The following is a 22,500-nucleotide window of genomic DNA, read 5'->3' as shown; positions in this document are numbered from 1 at the left end:
CACTAAAAATGAAAAGCGAGTGTGAGGTTTCTACACAGATGAGGCTGCGTTTCATTGCATGATGCGTTAAACTGACCACCGTTATGCTCGTTTTGTTTCTACTAAAACTAACATGATTATTAGTTGACGCTCCCTCCAGATCTCCTTCAGATTGGTCCGCTAGTGATCCTCCGTGTGCTGGTTTGGATGTTTCTCTGTGCTGTGACCACGTCCTCTCAATGCTGTTGTCTGTAGTTGGCTCTCCGGATGTGCACCCGTGTTTTGGCTGCATGATGGTTTCAGATCGGTGAGTTTAGATTTTAATAGCGCGTCCAGACCTGCCTTTGTTCGTTACATCTGCAATCAAGGACTTTTGCTGATGTGCTACGGCGCTTTTCCATTGCTCTGTATGTCTGCACACATCCCGGTTTTAAAAAAAAAAGTACAGATGATGTTGGTCTCTGGGTTTGTGCTAGACTAAATCTCCCTTGAAGGATTCTTGAGATGTTTTTGTTTTGTTTTTCTTTCGTTCTCCGACATCTTGACTCTATCCAGGTTATATTCAACTAGAAACATTATCTTAAACATTTGGAATGTAGATTTATACTATACCATCAATGGCCAAGTGTATGTTGGCTTTCTGTTTTATTTTGTTGTTTTTTTATATTATTATTATATAATTATTATTATTATTCACTTTTGATACTGTGAAGATCTTTCATGCCGAAAGATTAAAACATGACAGTTTTGAAAAAAAAAATCAAAGTATAAAGTGTTGTGTTTGATTATTGAACTCATATTTTGGTATTTAATTTAAGAAACTTAATAAACAAAAGAGACCTTTAGGTGAGAGACTAGTATTAATAGATTTTAGTCGTTAAATTAAACTATTTTATAGGAGAAGGAGTCATTTATATTGGTATTAAATACATTTGATCAATTTATAGTTATAAATTTATCCTCATTTATTCACTCTTTAAGCTGACTTGACTGTAGAATGTTTAATATGGAGGAATAATATCAAATCAATATGTGATGTTAACTCACAATTGCAAATGTACATCTCTCACAGTAGGGCTGGGCCCATAAACGATATTCAATCGAATCATGCTTATATTTATATCACTAACAATGATAAGCTCTGGACTTTTTTACTCCTATATGATCTGAGAGCCAATCACACAGCAGAAATGTGCACTGGGAATCTAAAAGTGTGTTAATGATTAGAGATATGCAATATGTTATGCCGCTTAACGGACCTTCTAATCTTTGTGGCTTCAGTCATAGGATACTCTTAAATCTGGTAGCAATAACAACTTATATCGAAATATATATCGATTAGGGCTGCACGATATTGCGATATTATATGTATCTGCGATTATATATTGCAATATGAATACAGTTTCAGAAGATGTTTGATTAGCTCTATTTTTGACCGTTTCTGAGGAGTATAACGCCCTATTCACACAGGGTGTCACGCGCTTCCCATTCATTCGAATGGGTCACGTCAAGCGACTAAATTGTGGGTCCATCGGTAGTTGGGGAGTTTCTTCAACTTTTCAAGTGCCAAAGGAAGCGTCAGCCAATTAGACCGCTTTATGCTAATTCTGCTCAGACAGAAGCCGATTGCTGACTTGTTTTATTGGCTGACGCTGCTATGACGATCGCGTCTTCAGACACACCCTTCATCTATGGAAGGCCGTGGGGCAAAACATACTGCAACAAACTTAACACGTTAAATTGTGTGTTAACGCGTTGTTGCATATGTTTTGGCCCCAACAGCCTTCCATAGAAAGTCAACTATGAGCGGAAAAAACGTGTTGCGTCATTCGTAACTTTTTTTATTCTCAAATCAAACGAAAGCAAAGTCTGGGTTTCTGTTCAGATGACAGAGGTGTCTGTTGTAAAGACCACCACAGAGACTTTTAAAGATGAAGGAGAGACTAGCGTTTCAAGTTATCCAGAGCTGTATGACTGTACAAATCTTGAATATCACAATATTATTAAATTTCACAATTATAACAATTTCAACAGAATCACTCTCACACTATATGCAGCTGATTCAGTCTGTGCCTAGTGACATAAAAAGGCGCACCTAGCTACTGTTTTCTTGTCAACAAAAACATTGTAGATCGTTTCACGTTTATGGAACGTAAAAAACACGTTCGATGTGATCAGCCCCTAACGCCCTATTCACACAGGGTTTCAGCGTCAACGCTTGATGGATATGGAAGGCCGTTGGGGCCAAAACCGTTACAACATGTTAACGCGTTGGTTTCTACGTCTTGGCCCCAACGGCCCTTCCATAACTTTCTGCGAGTGCACAGCGCGCAATGGTAAAAAACGCGATGCGCAGCAGGCGGTTAAAATGTGAGGCGTTGCAGGATGCATAAGCAGCGCCAAGAGCATAGAGTCACCAAGAGGCGACACTCTAGTGTGATTTGGGAAACAGCCACTAGATGGCGCGGCGGCCATTTTGGAATGAAAATTCCAATAGAAAAACAGCATAATAAAAGTCTGTAAAATAAACTATTAAAAGTGCTGATGATTGTGATTGTAAGTGTTGTATCGTCGTCTTTTAGGTTGTATCTCAGCTTTAATGCACTTTTTAAATAAATAAATAATAAAGCAGCGGCTTTCCATCGCGACAGCAATAAGATCCAATACACGGATGATCTCTTTCACTCCAAAATGGCTGAATCGCGATGCTGTGCTGGGCGCTGCTGTTGCAATGGAATGTTCTATTGAGTGTCGCCTCTTGGTCATTCTAAGCTCTTTGGCAGCGCGCAAAACATTCACGGCTGTTCGAAAATCAATCAAAAGATGCGCCTCAATGCAAAAAGCTAGTTCGGTGTGATTGGCCACTAACAGTATTCTGCTACAGAAATAGAATAATCACAATGCAAAAAAATATATATTTTTTTTCTTACTTCTCTTGTTTCTAGTCCAAATATCAAAAAGAAAATATCTAAGACCAAGTAAAAATCCTGTTTAGTTTTCACCGTCAGTTTTTTTTTTTTGCTTGTTTTAAGGAAATGATCTGTCCGTGGGTACGTGAAATAATCTTGTTTTCGCTATGAAATGTAGATATTTAGGATAGAAACAAGACAAAAATTCTAAGTAAGAAATGTTTTTTTTTTTTTTGCATAAATCATATAAAGTCCATATAAATACAGGGATTAAACCTAACTCTGTAGCTCCGGTCAACTGTAATTCAGACTGGACATTGCATATCTTTGCGATGTGACTATTGTGCATATTCGCACATTACGATATCGATGCTGAAACCATATATGTATGTGTGTATATATATATTATATCGTCATCCTTCAATATGGAAAACAGTTATCGAGATGGTGTTTTTGCCATATCGCCCAGCCCTATATCACACTATATTTCTATTTGACTCTTGACTCATAAACATCAAGATATAAACTCTATATCCTGCCATTTTTTTCATAACTGCAGGGAAACAGTGAGAAAATCCTAAATATAATAATAAAACTGCATTTGTCAGGTCATAGTTGTGTAAAGTTCACAAAACCCTACTGAAAAAAACAGCCTAAACCAGCCTAGACTGGTTGCTGTGTTTTAGCTGGTTGACCAGGCTGGTTTTAGAGGGGTTTTGGCCACTTCCAGCCTGGTCTTAGCTGGTCAGGCTGGCAGATGATCAGCTAAAACCGGGCTGGGAACCCAGCCAAAACCAGCTATGACCAGCTTGACCAGCCTGGTCAAGCTGGTCATTTTCCAGCCTGACCAACTAAGACCAGGCTGGAAATGGCTGGAACCCAGCCTGGAAGTGGCCGAAACCCCTCTAAAACAGGCTGGTTAACCAGCTAAAACCAGCCAACCAGCCTAGGCTGGTTTAAGCTGTTTTTTTCAGTAGGGAATAGAGAGAGAAAAAAAATATAACTCTATGGCATAACTTTTAACGGTAAGGAGAAATATTAGAATCACATCATTTACCAATTATACTTTAGTTTCATTCAGTTTATTTTATTAAACTCGCTAGAAACTGCCTTACATAATATGGATAACTTTCACTTTATAATCCATTGTAAATGGATACTGAGGCTTCCTCCATTCTTTGTTAACACATTTAGAACAAAATAAAGAGGAAAATATCCACCATAGTTCATATTTGGTTGACTTTCTGCGAATACTGCCGCTTCTTGTAGCGCATAGACTAATAAAACAGTTTAGCGTAGTCCCCTGCAGGCCGCCGTAGCCTGCGTCCCCAGTACGTCACTTTTCCGCGCGGGTAGCGGTTAGAATGCTCGCTCGTATAACAATGCTTGACGTCGCTGTGTAATGTGACATTTTATTCTACTAAAATATTATCAATAATTCATCATTTTTAAAGCCAGTGCCGTCAAAGCATCATGGAAACGGAAAACCGACCCAAAAAGGTGAGTTTTGCTAGTGTGTAACGTAAAATAAAGCATCTTAATCGAGTAGCATATTCACACACACTGGTGATCTCTATTATTATATGTTTTTTATATTGATCCCAGTGTGTATATTGAAAGGAAAATGCATTTTAGCAGTGTTTATAAAGAGCTAGATGTGTGGAGTAAAGCGAATTACATTCATGTTTTCGATTAATTCTGAATTACTCGAAAGAGTTTACATTGATTATGTAAACAATTGCGATAATGTATATACAAAGGTAATTTACAATGGAAAGAGTGTTAACGAAACGTCTATGTTGAAAACGAATCAGTAATATGAACATATAGACTTTTCCAAGCTTTATGTTTTTACTTGTATAAATGTTTTACTTTGTTTCTGTAAATTACTGATAAAGTTGTTCATTTTGTTTAGTTAAAATGTAATTTAGAGATTTTTCAGACATGTTAGTTTTTAGGAAGAATTTGGGGTAGGAGGTAACAATGATTTTCAGTCACGACAACCTAAAATAAAACAGCATTTGACCATTTCCTGAGAGGGTTTTACACAAGTGTTATCAGAGTTTTATAGAATAAAATAAATAAGATCATTTAACTCAATCTGATAATTAAGATATCTCTTAATTGTATCGCTTTATTTTAAGGTACTATTGTTGTTATTAACAAACCATTAACTATGACTTTCAGCTCGGTAAACTCCTTATTAGCTGCATATTATAGTTAAGGTAGTAGTTAGGTTTAGGTATTGGGTTGTAAGTAAACATTGCTTTAGTGTAATATACATGTACTTAAAGAGTGTGAAACAATCGTCTATGTAAAAAATGAATCATTAATATGAAAATTTAGACTTTTTCTAGGTTTATAGTTGTTGTTTTACTTCGTTCTGTAAATTGCTGATAAGTTTTTCATTTTGTTTGTTAAAAATGTAATTTAGGGATTTTTTTCAGACATGTTTACCATTTAGGATGACATTTGGTGGATTAACCCTGATTTTTTCAGTCACGACAAATAAAATAAAACAGCATTTGACCATTTCCTGAGAGGTTTTACACAAGTGGTGTATCAGAGTAGAATAAAAATAAATAAGATCATTTTACTCAATCTGATAATAAGATATCTCTTAATTGTATCACTCAATTTTAAAGTACTATTGTTGTTATTAACAAACCCATTAACTATGACTTTCAGCTCGGTAAACTCTTTATTAGCTGCATATTAATAGTATTAAGGTAGTAGTTAGGTTTAGTATTGGGTAGGTAAGGTAAACATTGCTTTAGTGTAAATATAAATGTACTTAAAGATGTAAAAGAGTGTGAAACAATCATCTGTGTAAAAAAAAATGAATCATTAATATGAAAATTTAGACCTTTTTTCTAGATTTTTAGTTGTGTTTTTGCTTCGTTCTGATAAACTTCTGTAACGTTTCATTTTATTTTAGTTAAAAATGTAATTTAAAGATTTTTTTCAGACATGTTTACATTCACTTCAGATGAATTTGGTGGATCATGACAAATAAAACAAACACTTTTGACCATTTCCTGAGAGGTTTAGCACGTTTTTACAGTAGTGTTAAGATGATATGATTTGTTTTCTCTCACTCAAACTACTCCCAATAAATCCAAAGAATTGAGTTTTCAAGTTATCTTTTTTAACTATTGTCATCACTTTATTTTAAGGTACAATTCAGGCTATCACAGCCATCAGCAATCTCCTAATTATCTGCTTATTAATAGTTAGTAAGGTAGCAGGTTTGATTTTAGGTATTGGGTCGACTTAGAGATGTAGAATAAGATCACACTTTATAAGTACTAATAAACAGACAGTATCTTAATAATAGATAATAAGTCACTAGATAATGGAGAGAATTGGTACCTGAGCTAAATGGTGATCATATTTAATGTATGTGTGTGTAATGCTGTGTGTTTTGTGATTGTCAGAGAGTGTACTCAGAGAAGTCTGCTTCTGAGGGTTCAGAGGACGATGACTATGTGCCGTATGTTCCTGTAAAAATCAGAAAGCAGCAGATGGTAAGAAAGTAGTCCTTATTCAAGTTCACGCTGAGCTTTATTGTTATCCTGCTACATGTGTGGACATATAGAGGGAAGAAGTGTCATGTCTCACAGGACCCACGGTGCTACATATATAACATAATCATAAATATGAGCACCAACATGAACGTTAGAGCGATTTTAAACCTATGCATAACTAACAAACCGGAGCACGTATCTAACTATAATGCATAAACTATAAAGACTTAACACACAAGCTAAGACAGGACTGTGCAAATACTTTTACATTGGACAGAACAATATTGTGCAACGCAGGTATTTTAGTGTTGAAGAAAACAAGTTGTGCAGCATGATTTGTGGTACATTCATAGGGAAACATTGTTTTCCTTAATAAGTCTTGTAAGGTGGAGTTTAAGTAAAGTGTCTGGTGCATATGGAGAGAAGAGGGTTTCTACAGGTGGTTTGTCAAGCCCACTCAGAAATGGAGGATTTTGTGTGTAGGGATGAGGGGAGAGAATCCTGGTTTTGGGAGCTGGATTGTGGATAATATATCGGTGTGTATGTGTGTGTGCAGCTCCAGAAGGTGATGCGTCTGCGGGGTAAAGGCCTGACGGAGGAGGAACAGAAGGACAGTGGTGGAGAACAGAAGGATGAGGATGAAGGTCTGGGTCCTCGGTCTAATGTCAGCCTGCTGGACCAACATCAGCACCCTCAAGGAGAAAGCAGAAGGTCTTCACACACTCGCCTGTGCTCAAGTGTCAGAAACTAATGTGAAACAGCGAATTTAGTTTTCATAAAAGACAAAAACTACTGAAATATGATGTACACTCAGTGGCCACTTTATAGGTACACCCTCACTAGTAGCGGGTTGGACCCGCTTTTGCCTTCAGAACTGCCTTAATCCTTCGTGGCATAGATTCAATAAGATACTGGAAATATTCCTCAGATGATTTTGCTCCATATTGACGTGATGTCATCCTGCACCATGTCTACATGCCTAAATGCATTGAGGTTGCAGCCATGTGATTGGCTGAATAGAATTTGCGTTAACAAACAGTTGGACAGGTGTACCTAATAAAGTGGCCAGTGAGTGTACGTTGCAACACATTCATTCATTTTTCTGTTCAGCCTTTATTAACCTGGGGTCGCCACAGCGGAATGAACCGCCAACTTATCAAGCGTATGTTTTTACGCAGCGGATGCCCTTCCAGCTGCAACCTATCACTGGGAAACACCCACACACACTCATTCACACTCAGACACTACGGACAGTTTTAGCTTACCCAATTCATCTGTAACACATGTGTTTGGACTTGTGGGGGAAACCGGAGCTCCCGGAGGAAACCCACGCGCACACGGGGAGAAACATGCAAACTCCACACAGAAATGCCAGCCGAGGCTCAAACCACCAGACCTTCTTGATTTGAGGCGACAGCACTACCCACTGCACCACCACGTCGCCTGTTGCAACTCATTTTAAACATAATAGTGTTTTGTAACTCGTTTATATTATCTTTGCCATGATGATAGTACATAACAATTCTGACAATAAAGAATACATGATAATCTTAGTGATGGTAATTCACACTGATAGAGTTAACAAACGCAGTATTAACTGTAGACATTTTTACAAATTTAAGCCTAAAGTAGCTTTAATAAAATGCAATCTAAACTGTATTTTAGCCATTTAACTTGTTTATTTTATTATTTTTGACATTTATATTACCTCTAATTAGGGGTGGGCGGTACACCGGTGTCATAGTCATCACCAGTGTGACATTGTGCCACGACATGGATTTTCTAATACCGTCAATACGTAATAAATCCAATTATGCGCCTGAACGGCTGCATTTACATCAATAATAGCTAATTCTAAATAATAAGGCATTCAATTTTCTTCAAACGTCAGTTGTGGTCTGAATACATGTCTTATACTACAGGGCTCGAAATTGCAACCATTTTGGTCGCATGAGCGCCCGAAATGTAATCTATGCGCCCTCATAATATATTTGGGAGCATTTGGTGTGTCTTGAATATAATGGTTGTAGTGCAATCTGATTTGATTTCTCCTAAAACTTGCTGAATCGCTCTACCCCTGCTGCTGTATTGGTTCATATTAGCTGTTCAGTCACTCAACGCTTCCTGCTGTCAGATAACAGGGAGCTTTTGTTACTGCAGGAAATGCAAACGGCTGAAGAGTGAAAAAGTGCACAGGTTTGCAACCTCACCCAAAGTTATAATAATAATAATGGCGCAGATGACAGCGATCATGACATGAGGTAAATGTTGATCCGCCAGCTGAGATCAATCGAGTGTTTTCGGAGAAGGTGCCCGAATCTCGATGCGTTGCATTCACCGCGTGTTCAGCGCAAATGTCGCTAAATATAAAATCTAACACTGTACACAGCATCGCCAAAGAGATTCACCTTTACTAAGTTTACACTGAAACTACAGCCCATAACAAAGAGCGGAATTGCACTGGTGGTCATCATGAGAATCCTGCTCTGTCTGCTCATAAATTGGTGCGGCTCACTCGCCTGCTTTATTCCACCAACACAGAGAAATGAAGATCAGCTCATAACGAGACTGAGCATTTACAATGACCCAAACCCAAACTTTTAAAGAGCAATAGAAGTGAGACTTTCTTTTGTCCGTTCTTCCTTGAGATGTATATTATTTTGCTATTGAAAGTAATACCATGATATTATACCGTCACCGTTCAGAAGATGAAAAATACCCTGATATTAATTTTAGGTCATATCGCCCACCTCTACCTCTAATATATAAATGTAGATAGTTCTGTAATAAATGTGTGTAAACTAAGTAACGTTAGTTTCTGTTTGAAACATATTTTTCTGGCATTAATAAAAAGGCTGTTTAATCTAACCTATGTGTGAAAATAAAGCAGAAATAAAGCAAATGACATGCTATTTTAACCTGGAAATACAAATTACAGGATTTTAAATACTGCTGGATTGTCTTTATCTAATACCCTAATTAAATCAAAGAAACCAGAATCCTCTCGGCTATATTCTCAGCTAGAGTTAGTTAAAGGACCATCTGTTTGTAATGTTGTTCTAGGAATAAATTAGATTCACACCTTACCGAACAAGGTAACTTGATGGTTCTGCAAATGAAGCCAGTGTCCACTCAGTGAAGGAAATGAATAATATACACTTTTATTAATAAAATACAATCCAGTGAAAAGATGAAATAAACAAATACAATAACAAACTAAATCCTTTACCCTCTGTGAGAATAAAGGGCCTACGACATTCAGTATATAGAAGTCAGAAAGCGCAATGCTGGTGTGTATACTCCAGCTCTTTATTGCCTTCATGCATAGGTGTAAAAGCTGCTTCTAAAACAACTGTTGTGAATTTCTCTGTCTGGCCCACGGCCACCAAAAGACGTGACAAAAAGTCAGGGAGAACTTTCGGAGTATCTTCAAAGCAGAATCCTTTAATATGGACTCAGCGTCGCTGTGCGTCATCGTCTTGGTACAAGCAGACCACTAAGTTTTTATACATTTTACAGAGAGGTGGGGACAAACCTAAACTAAGCATGCAAATGAAGTGTTGGTGTCGACAGGGGAATTGCCTTTCCCCCCCAGCCCCAAATCTCATCAGCGTATAAGTACTCATTCATGATGCATTTTAGCATGAACACAAAGCATGCAATCGAAGTTCTGGAGACAGAACCCGTCCGGCCAGCTTGAAAGTATCACCCAAAGACAAAAGAACAGTCGTTAAGATGATTCCTTTAGCATTTGCATCACTTTGGCACAGTAAGTGCTTCAGGAAACCAAGAGATTTTAAGGTCTGTATAAAGAAGAATATAAGTTTTCAGTTATATATAGATTATTGCTAATTTTAACTAGATTATATCAGTTTATCTTCCCACAGCATTTAAACACAATTTGTAGAAACCGCTTATAGATCATTCATAAGAAACAAACGTATAATCGAATTAAATCATCCGTTAAAAGTCATGTTTGTCAACTAAACGAGAGGGGTCTGGATGCAGACCTGGTGCAGTGCGATCTGAGCTGCATCCAATGCTTTTTAATGGGCTCATCTAACCCTACCCCTCACCGTGACGTCACTCGCTCCATTTGAGTGCATTGTGTCTGACATTGCATCGCTGAGTGGTTGCAATCTCAGCTTGCATCATGAAGGCTGCATCCAGATACTATTGAACGGAACAGTGAGTTCATCTCTCGGGTACACAGGTGTATAATTGTTCAGAGTGTATTACAGAACGTGAATCAACTTTAGACCGTTTTACAGTCATTCATTGAGAGTCATGTGTGTAAGCTGAGCAGTGAGTTCGGGTATGTTCCCCGGTCTCTTCCAGCCAGTCCTCTTGTTCTGCACGCCCTCTGTTGGAGGCGCCTTTCTCTTCTCATACGCTTTACTCCATCACTAAGAGTCGTGTTCTTAAGCATTTGGGAATACATGAGTGACATTTTGTGTCTCAGGTAATAATGTCGTTAGACCAATCAGACACCACAATACGAAATGTAAAACAAAAGAAATCTTATGATGTAAATGAAATCACTATTTAAGATGTGCATTGTTGGATATTTAGAACTATTGTTAACAGTTTCTCAAGAAGCAGTGAATTCTTCATAACATTTTACTATAATTCTCTATTCTTTTAATTAATAATTGTAGCTCGAAAGGAGTCTGCCAAGGAAAAAACAGCTGAAAGAAGAGGAAAAGATCCTGGAGAGTGTGGCTGAAGGCAGAGGTAAATGAACACAGCGTAATTTATGAAGGTATTTCATTTATTGTTAAGACATATCATCATTAATCTGCATCGTTATCTTTATCAGCCCTGATGTCTGTGAAGGAAATGGCCAAAGGAATCACATATGAAGATCCAATTAAAACAAGGTGAGTTGGTGTTGACTGACTTTCAGGAGCCTGTGCCATAATGCTGGATTAACAAACTCAGGATTGCTGGATTAGTTTTGAGTTGACTAAAGCGAAGTAGTGGTATACGATTATTTAGCTGGTATCATGAATCTAATCATCAGCTTTCTCTGTCAACTCTGACTTTAATACTGAGTTCATGAGCATATGCAAATGAAGGCGGGACATTAGCAGCAAACAGCCAATCACAGGCCTTGAGACATAAAGATTGACTTCTAGATTAAATATTAAACAAATTGAAAATACATACATTTATATAGCAAGAAGAAAATAGCTGTCCATGAAAGAGGAGATGAATGAAAATGGGTTGCTTTATTAGTGCAAGAGTAAGTTCAATAGAAAATATAAGCTCATATGTAGAATTTTGTTTAAGCTTCATCTACTTATTTTAAAGGTTCTTTATGTTGCAGCTATTTACATATTTATATTTACTGATACCAAAAATTGCTTATTAGACTCAAATTGCTTATGTGTTACAGATATAAAAATGATATAAATCCACAGAAAATGTATTAAATCAAACAATTTTTTGTTGAAGAGTGTTTTACTATCTAGCGGACTTTACTCTTAAGAATCTAAAACTGGGGGAGTGGCTTTATTTCCACTTTGCTCACAGCTGATTGGTTAAATCTTGGTTTGGGATCTCTAAACGTTGGCTGGAACATAATCAGAACGTAAACCAGAGCAAAACCAAAACATAAACAGAATACAGCCAAACATAAACTAGAACATAACAAAGAACGTAACCAGAAACATAAACAAGAGCATAGCCCATGATTAACCAGAGCATAACTAGAATATAACCTGAATATAAACCAGAGCATTACCAGAACATAACTTGAACATAATCTGAACATAACCTGAACATAAACAAGAGCATATTCTGTGATTAACCAGAGCATAACTAGAATATAAACTGAACATAAACCATACATAACCTGAACATAAACAAGAACATAACTATAACATAACCTGAACATAAACCAGACCATAACCAGAGCATAATCTGTACATAACAAAGAACATGAACATAACCATAACATAATCAGAGCATAACTAGAATATAACCTGAACATAATCAGAGCATAACCCGAACTTAACCTGAACATAACCAGAACATAACCAAGAACATAATCTGAACGTAAACCATACATAACCTGAACATAACCAGAACATAACCTGAACATGACTATAACATAACCGGAACATAACTATAACATAACCTGAACATAAACCAGAGCATAACCAGTTTTTAATCTGTACATAACCAGAACACAACCAAGAACATAACCTAAACATAATCAGAGCATAACTAGAATATAACCTGAACATAACCTGTACATAACCAAGAACATAACCTGAACATAACCAAGAACATAATCTGAATGTAAACAATACATAACATGAACATAACCAGAACATAACCTGAACATGACTATAACATAACCTGAACATAAACCAGAGCATAACCAGTTTTTAATCTTTACATAACCAGAACACAACCAAGAACATAACCTGAACATAAACCAGAGCATAACCAGAACATAACTAGAGCATAACCAGAACATAACATGTACATAACCAAGAACATAACCATACATAACCTGAACTTAACCATGGCAACAAAGAGCAATTAAAACCTAGCTATCTTCATCTAAACCAAGGGTTGGTGCAGACAAAAAAAAACTTATCTAGCTAGCCAGCTAATCCGGCTTCATAGTATAGGCCCCAAAAGATAAAAGCTTATATTTTTTTTATAATAAACACCATCAAATAAATCCTGAATTATCTGTCCTCAGCTGGAACGCTCCTCGTTATATCCTGAGCATGCCTGCAGTGCGGCACGAGCGGTGTGAGGAAGAAATACCTATTCTGGTGGAGGGAGAAGGCATTCCTGCTCCCATCAAGAGCTTCAGAGAGATGAAGTTTCCTCAGGGTAAAGATCCAGCCATCACACCTCTTATATTCACAGTAGGGCTGCACGATATTGCTACAATCAGGCATTGTCATATGTTGTATATATGAATAAACATGAATACAAGTTTATAAGATGCCTTGATTAACTATATTTAGAAAGTGTTCATTAATTCAGATTGAGTCATGCATACAAATAATAAGCAAATCACATGCAATGTTGCTTTATGGTTTTGTCTAAACAGTATTCAGTTAGACATAGGAAAACTACAACTCATTGTATGAATAATATAATAAAATGTATATTTATTAAAGTCACAACTGGTACAATTTCTTGTGCCTGAATGCTTTAAACTTTCTTAAAATGTTCATACAGTCATGAGCCTTAAAGGGCCATGAAGCCCCCTCTTTCAGGTCAAGTCTACCTCAGAAATTGTTAATAAAATGCTGCGGGGAGAAGGGAGAGTAGGTGTGGCCGGCAGTGCAGAGGGAAAAGAGTGGAGCGAACACTTGGCTCACAAAATAAGACACACTGTGAGGAGACGCATGACTATAGTTTACTAAGTTGAAATGCTAAGAAATAAACAGTAAGTTATTTAATGCCCTGATATATTTGTTATTCGTAATTCCATATACACATAACCACAATTTGTTCTATCATCATAAAGATAATAGTGTTTCTATAAACACTATAAATGAGGAGGACTTCTCTCCTCCTCAATCAGAAACGGTGGATAGCACTGCAGCAGGTCTCTTGCTTTGTCTATTCCAACCATTAACCCTGCTGGTAGTCTGGGGGATTTTAAACATGTGAACACAGCAGCACGGATATAGGCGATGTGTCTGAATAACGAACCAAAGACTGTAATGAACTCAACTGATAAAAGACAAAGTCCACCATTCTCCAATTCACGTACAGCTCTCCCGACAAAAATGCTTGCTGCAAACCAACAGCTTTGCTGTATAAGGCCTGACAATCACAGGGGGAAAACATGCAACAAACCCTGTGGATCATGGAAACAAACACATTCGACTCGTGCCGTGTAGAGACTATCTCACCTAGTCATTGGGTCTCTCAGCTTGGCATGTCTGTCTTGCCTTCGTAAAGCACGTGCGCTCATGAATAATTAAGCAGCAGGGTCTTCTTATAGGATAAGAAAACTCTGATATGAATAATAATGAGCAACAGACACATCATCACTCCACTTGCAGTTTTGCGCTACGTCACCGATATTAATCCCGCCGCAATAACTATTTTAAACCAGGAAGATGAAATTAGCTGACAAAAGCTCAAAGTTTTCCAGTTTTCCCACAATTAAAGCTGACAGGTGCTAACGCTGCCTTAACTGATGCACAACACACTCAAATCCCCAGGGTTACTCGAACCTTTACAACCAGGCACATAAAAGCAGACTGACTTCCAGTTAAAAACCAAAAACTCTAGCTCCTGGTCCGCTATAAACCCAACTCAACATTGTAGATCCTTCAATGTGACTACTGCAGATGCGTTATATATGCAGATATTGTGCAGCTCTAATTCACAGCCTCATGCTAATGATTCTAATGCTCTTTGCAGCCATTCTGAAAGGACTGAAGAAGAAGGGGATCGTTCACCCGACGCCCATTCAGATTCAGGGAATACCAACCATGTGAGTCCATACGCTGCTCTTTAGCTTCAGGTGATGTTCTGGATTATCATGCAGAGGTAGAGGGACTTGAATCTGCTTGAACTCTTGGTTTTTACATAATGTTACTGTTACTTGTACTTTTAATTGTAGTAAATATATTAAATCATTTAAATAACCTCATATCACTGAAAAAAAGTCTGAATTTACACAGAAAAATATATGTACGAAGAGCTATAGGGGGAAAAAGCAGGAGACCACTCGAATTACAGCAGTTTATCTGTGTTGATTACATTTATTGGTAGTGGGTTTGGGTGATATGTTAATAATTGCTTTGCTTATTTTACAAATATCTCTAAACATTTCTAAATATGTTAGTTATCTGTTTATGGAAATGAACTCTGAACTCTTACACACACCTCATTTTGCAACTCATTACATCCAACCCTGACTGATGGTATCATCTGAAAATGAAGTAACGTGTTGAGATTTTAATGCGTGCTCTCAGTTAAGCTCCTCTTGTTTCGCCAGTCTCTCCGGCAGGGACATGATTGGCATTGCGTTCACGGGTTCGGGGAAAACGCTGGTCTTCACGCTGCCCATCATCATGTTTTGCCTGGAGCAGGAGAAACGGCTGCCTTTCTGTAAGAGAGAGGGACCGTACGGGCTGATCATCTGCCCTTCTGTGAGTCTCACACACACACACATCTAAACATACACATATGTAAGCATACACATTCACTCATTCATTTTCCTTCGGCTTAGTCCCTTTTTTCATCAGGGGTCACCACTGCGGAATGAACCGCCAACTATTCCAGCATATGTTTTACGCAGCGGATGCCCTTCCAGCTGCAGTCCAGTACTGGGAAACACCCATACACACTCATTCACACACACACACACTCATACACTAGGGCCAATTTATTTATTCAATTCCTCTATAGCCCATGTGTTTGGATAGGAAACCCACGCCAACACAGGGAGAACATGCAAACTCCACACAGAAACGCCAGTTAGCCCAACTGGGACTTAAACCAGCGACCTTCTTGCTGTGAGGTGACTGTGCTAACCACTGAGCCACCGTGTCGCAAAACAAACACATACTCGCACATACTTACACACATATAGACATCAAGATTTCACAAAAGGACTAACGTTTTCGTGTGTGTGTGCACAGAGGGAGCTGGCGAGGCAAACACACGGCATCATTGAGTACTACTGTAAGCTGCTGGAGGATGAAGGAGCTCCTCAGATGCGCTGCGCTCTCTGCATCGGAGGAATGTCTGTCAAAGAGCAGATGGAGGTGGTCAAACAGTGAGTCCAAACATCTGCTTTAATACATTATCTTTAATGTAGTGTCAGAAATGGATAGCTGTGAATGTAAGGCTGTGTTTACACTGCAGATCTTGACGTCTATTCTGATTTTGGGACTGTATTTTTTTGATGATCCTCTTACATCATCTCTTAAAAGTGACTGGTATCCAATGTCTGCGTTTACACTGCGCACTTATTCAGATCAGTGCCTTTATAGATGCATGCGTTGAGTTTTAATAAATAGGAGTCTAAAGTTTGATTAATTCTTTTAAATGTCAGAGAGTTTGCACAAGCCCCACATAAAGGTTTTTTACTAGCAGTCAGGTAAATAAATACTCTTGTGCTTCATTATACTGTAAGATAAAATATATTTAATCAATAATGTTCTGTGATTTTAATAAATGTAAGAGGGAATTATGTCTGTTGTATTTTATTTGATAATAATACTGAAGGTGATTTACAAAAAACATTACAAAACACAATAAAAGTAATAAAATGCTAATGAACTTTATGTGCAAAACTGGATTATCGTATTAAAGATGTGCGAATAAAGCAGCGTTTCCATCTAACGAGTCAAAGCAAACAAAATCGTCACTTCCTGATTAACTGGCACCAAATATCAACAGTAAAAACTGAATTTGCTGCGGTAATAGAAGCTGAGTGAATCTTTTCTTTATTTAATAAGTGACTTGCGCTTCAGAAGGCAATCCTGACATGCAGTGAACACGCGGTGGTGTTTGAAGGCGTGAGACGCTGAGCACAGACGCTCTTGACAGTTCTGGAGGTCATTAATAATATAATAACACTAAGGGCTCTATTTTAGCGACCTAGGCGCAAAGTCTAAAGCGCATGGTGCAAAATAGAGATGTGCAGATCAGCTGAAATGACACCAGAATCCGCGGCTTCATACTAATCAGCCACCCGCCACATGCCGACACATATAGGTTTATCTGATATATGTATCCACACCGACTCGCACCTGATCGTCACTTTAATAATTTAATTCTTTGTTTTAGGCATGATGATAGGTCAGCGTGGATATTAACAGCAGATTCAGTGAGCTTTAATCTGTGCATCTCTGATAGTAAAGTAATACGTTAATCTTAAACCTTTTAAATGAACATTAATTCATAAAAACTAAAGTTTGTCTTTAGACAACATTATCTTTATTTTCAAATAGATACAGAGAGTAAAAATAAGACATTTGAGCTTTTACTGATACAGGAACAAGATTACTAAAACGGTGCCGCTTCAGCCTAAACGGCAGCAATGTTGTGTTTACTTAGCCTTTTTCTTCACACTGTGCAAAAACAGAATAGCATCTACTGTGCCTGGATTCGGGCGATTACGCCTCGCCTCCAAAATGCGGCCAGCTGCACTGAATGAGCATTCGCTCGCACCGCGTGTTGTAGGAATGAACAAGATTCTTCTCACAGGGCGCTGCAGATGTGGAAATAAGCTTCAGAACGCAGCAGCACGAGTGGTCTTTGATGAACCCAAAAGAGCACATGTCACTCCGCTACTCACCCGTTTGCACTGGCTGCCAGTTGCTGCTCGCATCAAATTCAAAGCTCTAATGTTTGCTTACAAAGCGACCTCTGGCTTTGCTCCTTCTTATCTGCTCTCACTTCTGCAGATTTATGTGCCCTCCAGAAACTTGCGTTCTGTGAATGAACGTCGCCTCGTGGTTCCATCCCTAAGAGGGAAGAAATCACTTTCCCGAACTCTCACATTCAATCTGCCCAGTTGGTGGAATGAACTCCCTAACTACATCAGAACAGCAGAGTCACTTGCTGTCTTCAAGAAACGACTAAAAACTCAACTGTTTAGTCTCCACTTTCCTTCCTAATCTGCAACTGCCTCTCTGGCTATACCACTAACTGAGCCCTCTTTCTCTCTCTCTCAAAAATACTACTAATGCTTAGCTTCTTAGACTTTACACACCTGAAACTTGTCTATAGCACTTGTTCACTGCTGCTCTTATAGTTGTGTAAATTGCTTCCTTGTCCTCATTTGTAAGTCGCTTTGGATAAAAGCGTCTGCTAAATGACTAAATGTAAATGTAAATAAGCGATCTTGTTTCTCCCAGAACGAGAGCAGATTTTCCTCTGGTGACTCCTCTGACTGAAACTTTGATCAGTGGGCTACTCTTTTGCACTTCATCCATTATTATTGGGCGTCTCATATCTTCCCATTCTGCAAAGCCCACTCTGCTTTTTCGCTGGTCCACTGCTATGTCCCGCTACATCCACCCGCAGCCAACCCGCAATTAATCATAATCTATTTTTTATTACCCGACCCCTCCCGACCAGCGGATTATCCGCAGCGCCCGCGGATATAACCGACGTCAGCGCATCCCTAATGCAAATGCATTAAGAGCGTGTCTGAATCCACTTTCGCTATTTTAAGGACAGAAAAATACACTCTGCGCTGTGGTGCATGGTCTAACAGGGTTGAGCTTATTCTCTTAATGAGGTGTGTTTTGAGAATAAACCAATCAGAGTCTCATCTCACATTCCCTTTAAGAGTTGTGTCACGCCATGGTGCATTTGCTCTTTACATGGCGGCAGGGCTTAATTTGTGCCAGAACACTCCGCATCCGGCACATCTGAAATCTGATCCAGCACCTCATTTTATCGATCCCCCTCCTCAACCGCCCTCCTCAACTGTTCACTTTCACTTTCTTCCACGACTCCCCAACCCTCTTCACTTTCATTCGCGATTTATGTCAAAACTATTTCTAAATTCAGTTCTAATCACCAGCAAAGGAATAAATGAACAATAATAATGAAGTGTGGTCAAAACACTGAGTTATATCTAAACACACGTCCTGTTGTGATGCCCCATATGGTGATGCAGACGTCTCCAAAACCCCACAGGTGGACAAATCTACACTTGTGTTTAATACAACAAATATAAATCTGAAGATAATCAATAATACTGATAATAATAACATTATACAATCTTTTTATTCTTATTCATTTGTAAAAACATTTGCATATTGCTGTACATCCTATGTGTTTTAAGCAATGTGTACGCAAGGCGCACAACTAACACGCTCTGCGCTGGACTTTAGACCTGCTTTCAGCTGGTCTATTGCACAGTCTATTATTTAGTTCCTCAAAATAGCAATGCGCCTTAACACACCTCTTTTCTAGATCGGAAAACCCACGAGTCCGCAAAGTGGTGCAAATGTATTTGCTATTTAAACAACGTGGCAGAAAACAGGATAAATTAAGGTTGCACTGGTCTGAAAATAGCAACACATCGGGGCAAACACTTATTGCACCGAGTGTATGATAGGGCCCTAATACTGCAATGGTTACAGCATTTTAGAATGACCAAAACAACACTTCAGATGTTCTGCAATGCACTCAGCCTGCTGGTTTATCTATTCACACAAATTTTTAACATCACATGATCTCTCATAACAAAATGACATGACCTTTTGTTAATGCGCACACTGGGATTTGTCCAGTAAAAGTGTTTCATCATAGTTTATGCACATCTTTTCTTATCGACTAAAAATTTATCCTACTCAGTTATGCACATATGCTTTTAATGCGCATTTTCAAACTTTATGCGCATCTTGCCGTTTCCATCAATCGTTTTTTTATGCACATCTCCAAAATGCGCATTAAAATTGGTGGATGGAAACGTAGCTAATGATACTCGTCTTGAAATACTTGATATCGGATCATAAAGAAAATAAATGGTAGCACTCATCCCCAATAATCATAAAATTCTCTTATCAGAGTGATAATAAGATTTCTGACGTGCATGTACAGGTAATTTGTGATTCAGATGAGGTCTTTATGAACGTGTGTGTGTGTTTCAGCGGTGTGCACATGATGGTGGCGACTCCAGGCCGACTGATGGACCTGCTGAACAAGAAGATGGTGAGTCTGGATATCTGCAGATATCTGGCTCTGGACGAGGCCGACAGAATGATCGACATGGGCTTCGAGGAGGACATCAGGACCATCTTCTCTTACTTTAAGGTCAGATGTCTGTAGAGATGCAGAGAGATTGATTTTTATTATTATTATCAGGGAAAGTTCAGCTTGTTTTAAATGAGCAAATCGACCAATTCCCATTATTATTGGGTTTTTTTCTTTTCTTTTTTCTTTAACAGTTGAAGACAAAGTATTTTTAATTATAATTATATTTTTCTGTAACACTTTACAATAATAGTTAATCTGTTAATGTATTCATCATGGACTATTCTTCATTTTTAAATGAGCAAATTAACTGATTCAGAAAGCAATAATTATTTTAATTTTTTTTACTGGAAACCAATAAAAGCGAAATGATTATTTCTTCAGTCTCAGGCTGAATTATTAGTTCTAGTGATTTTTCTCATACAGTTTTTACTAAATTATTCACACTCCTGTGATATTTAAAAAAAGATCTGAATATTTTACAAATTTTTCACATTATTTCCTATTATAGTTTTCTTCTGGAGAAAGTCTTTCTTTTAGCTTGGATGGAATAAATAATTCATATACACGCACACACAAACTCACTCACTGGCCACTTTATTAGGTACACCTGTCCAACTGCTCGTTAACACAAATGTCTAATCAGCCAATCACATGGCTGCAACTCAATGCATTTAGGCATGTAGACATGGTCAAGAGGATCTGCTGCAGTTCAAAGCGAGCATCAGAATGGGGAAGAAAGGGGATTTAAGTCACTTTGAATGTGGCATGGTTGTTGCTGCTAGACGGGCTGCTCTGAGTATTTCAGAAACTGCTGATCTACTGGGATTTTCACGCACAACCATCTCTAGAGTTTACAGAGAATGGTCCGACAAAGAGGAAATATCCAGTGAGCGGCAGTTCTGTGGGCGCAAATGCCTTGTTGACGCCATAGGTCAGAGGAGAATGGCCAGACTGGTTCCAGCTGATAGAAAGGCAACAGTAACTCAAATAAGCACTCGTTACAACCGAGGTCTGCAGAAGAGCATCTCTGAACACACAACACGTCCAACCTTGAGGCGGATGGGCTACAGCAGCAGAAGACCACACCGGGTGCCGCTCCTGTCAGCTAAGAACAGGAAACTGAGGCTACAATTCACACAGGCTCACCAAAACTGGACAATAGAAGATTGGAGAAACGTTGCCTGGTCTGATGAGTCTCCATTTCTGCTGACACATTCGGATGCTCGGCTCACAATTTGACCTCAACAACATGAAAGCATGGATCCATCCTGCCTTGTATCAGCGGTTCAGGCTGCTGGTGGTGGTGGTGTATTGGTGTGGGGGAGATTTTCTTGGCACACTTTGGGTCCATTAGTACCAATTGAGCATGGTGTCAACGCCACAGCCTACCTGAGTATTGTTGCTGACCATGTCCATCCCTTTATGAGCACAGTGTCTCCATCTTCTGATGGCTACTTCCAGCAGGATAACGCACCATGTCATAAAGCACCAATCATCTCAGACGGGTTTCTTGAACATGACAATGAGTTCACTGTACTCAAATGGCCTCCACAGTCACCAGAGCTCAATCCAATAGAGCACCTATGGGATGTGGTGGAACGGGAGATTGGCATCATGGATGTGCAGCCGACAAATCTGCAGCAACTGTGTGATGCTATCATGTCAATATGGAGCAATATAGAGGAATATTTCCAGTTTCTTGTTGAATCTCTCACACCAAGGATTAAGGCAGTTCTGAAGGCAAAAGGGGGTCCAACTCGATACTTGTAAGGTGTACCTAATAAAGTGGCCGATATTTTTCAAGATACTAGTATTCAGCTTAAAGTGACATTTAAAGGCTTCACTAGGTTAATTTTAGACAACACTGGTTTTCTCTGAAGACAATTAAGTAATATTATTTCTTATAATGCTGACCTCAGCAGTTTTTACATTTTATTTACAATGAGTTTTGTTTAACCACCCAAACTAAAAGAAATTAGACTTTCTCCAGAAGTAAAATATCGTGGTAAATGCTTTGCAATATGTCCCTCCTCTGTTAACTTTAATTAAAACTTTTACTAGGGCTAAAAATGGTTGGTTTCAACCGTTTATCAAGTATAGATGTTTATGACAGCTTTAGACTTCAAAACATAAATCCCAAGTTTCACCTAAACATGAACTATACTGAAAATGCCCGTACACATAAATATGATTCATACCGCCCTATTAAATAATACAGAATCTGAAGTTTAATACAAATGAAGGTTAAAGAGAGAGCTTGCTAAAGTGAATGCAGGAGATCTTGTTTTTCTGTTTGTGTCCAGTCATTCCCGTGCTGCATTTACACAGATCAATCGTTTTAATTATTTACTTCAAATTAAAATACATTT

General features: G+C 38.4%; 2 protein-coding genes and 1 pseudogene across 2 annotated transcripts in view; all 3 read left to right on the top strand.

Moving 5' to 3' along the window:
* Positions 1–2,056, top strand: part of LOC130240392 (probable ATP-dependent RNA helicase DDX41) — a 27,116-nt pseudogene extending 25,060 nt beyond the window's left edge.
* A 2,304-nt stretch (positions 2,057–4,360) lies between these two features.
* ddx41 (DEAD (Asp-Glu-Ala-Asp) box polypeptide 41) lies at positions 4,361–7,166 on the top strand. The gene is made up of 3 exons (XM_056471873.1): positions 4,361–4,388; positions 6,326–6,415; positions 6,972–7,166. The coding sequence occupies exons 1-3, from the start codon at positions 4,362–4,364 to the stop codon at positions 7,164–7,166; spliced, it is 312 nt and encodes a 103-aa protein (XP_056327848.1). The 5' UTR covers position 4,361.
* A 3,911-nt stretch (positions 7,167–11,077) lies between these two features.
* The window catches only part of LOC130241016 (probable ATP-dependent RNA helicase DDX41), a 31,796-nt gene continuing 20,373 nt past the window's right edge, over positions 11,078–22,500 (top strand). Inside the window, exons 1-7 of the mRNA XM_056472726.1 lie at positions 11,078–11,149; positions 11,235–11,295; positions 13,134–13,270; positions 14,825–14,897; positions 15,405–15,558; positions 16,051–16,187; positions 20,026–20,188. Coding sequence (XP_056328701.1) covers positions 11,240–11,295; positions 13,134–13,270; positions 14,825–14,897; positions 15,405–15,558; positions 16,051–16,187; positions 20,026–20,188 — 720 coding nt within the window. The 5' untranslated portion in view covers positions 11,078–11,149; positions 11,235–11,239. The remainder of the gene's footprint in view (positions 11,150–11,234; positions 11,296–13,133; positions 13,271–14,824; positions 14,898–15,404; positions 15,559–16,050; positions 16,188–20,025; positions 20,189–22,500) is intronic.

The sequence above is a fragment of the Danio aesculapii genome, chromosome 14, assembly GCF_903798145.1.
Source record: "Danio aesculapii chromosome 14, fDanAes4.1, whole genome shotgun sequence".
Classification (NCBI taxonomy): domain Eukaryota; kingdom Metazoa; phylum Chordata; class Actinopteri; order Cypriniformes; family Danionidae; genus Danio; species Danio aesculapii.
The sequence above is the reverse complement of the archived record's forward strand: the minus strand, read 5'-3'. Positions and strand labels throughout refer to the sequence as shown.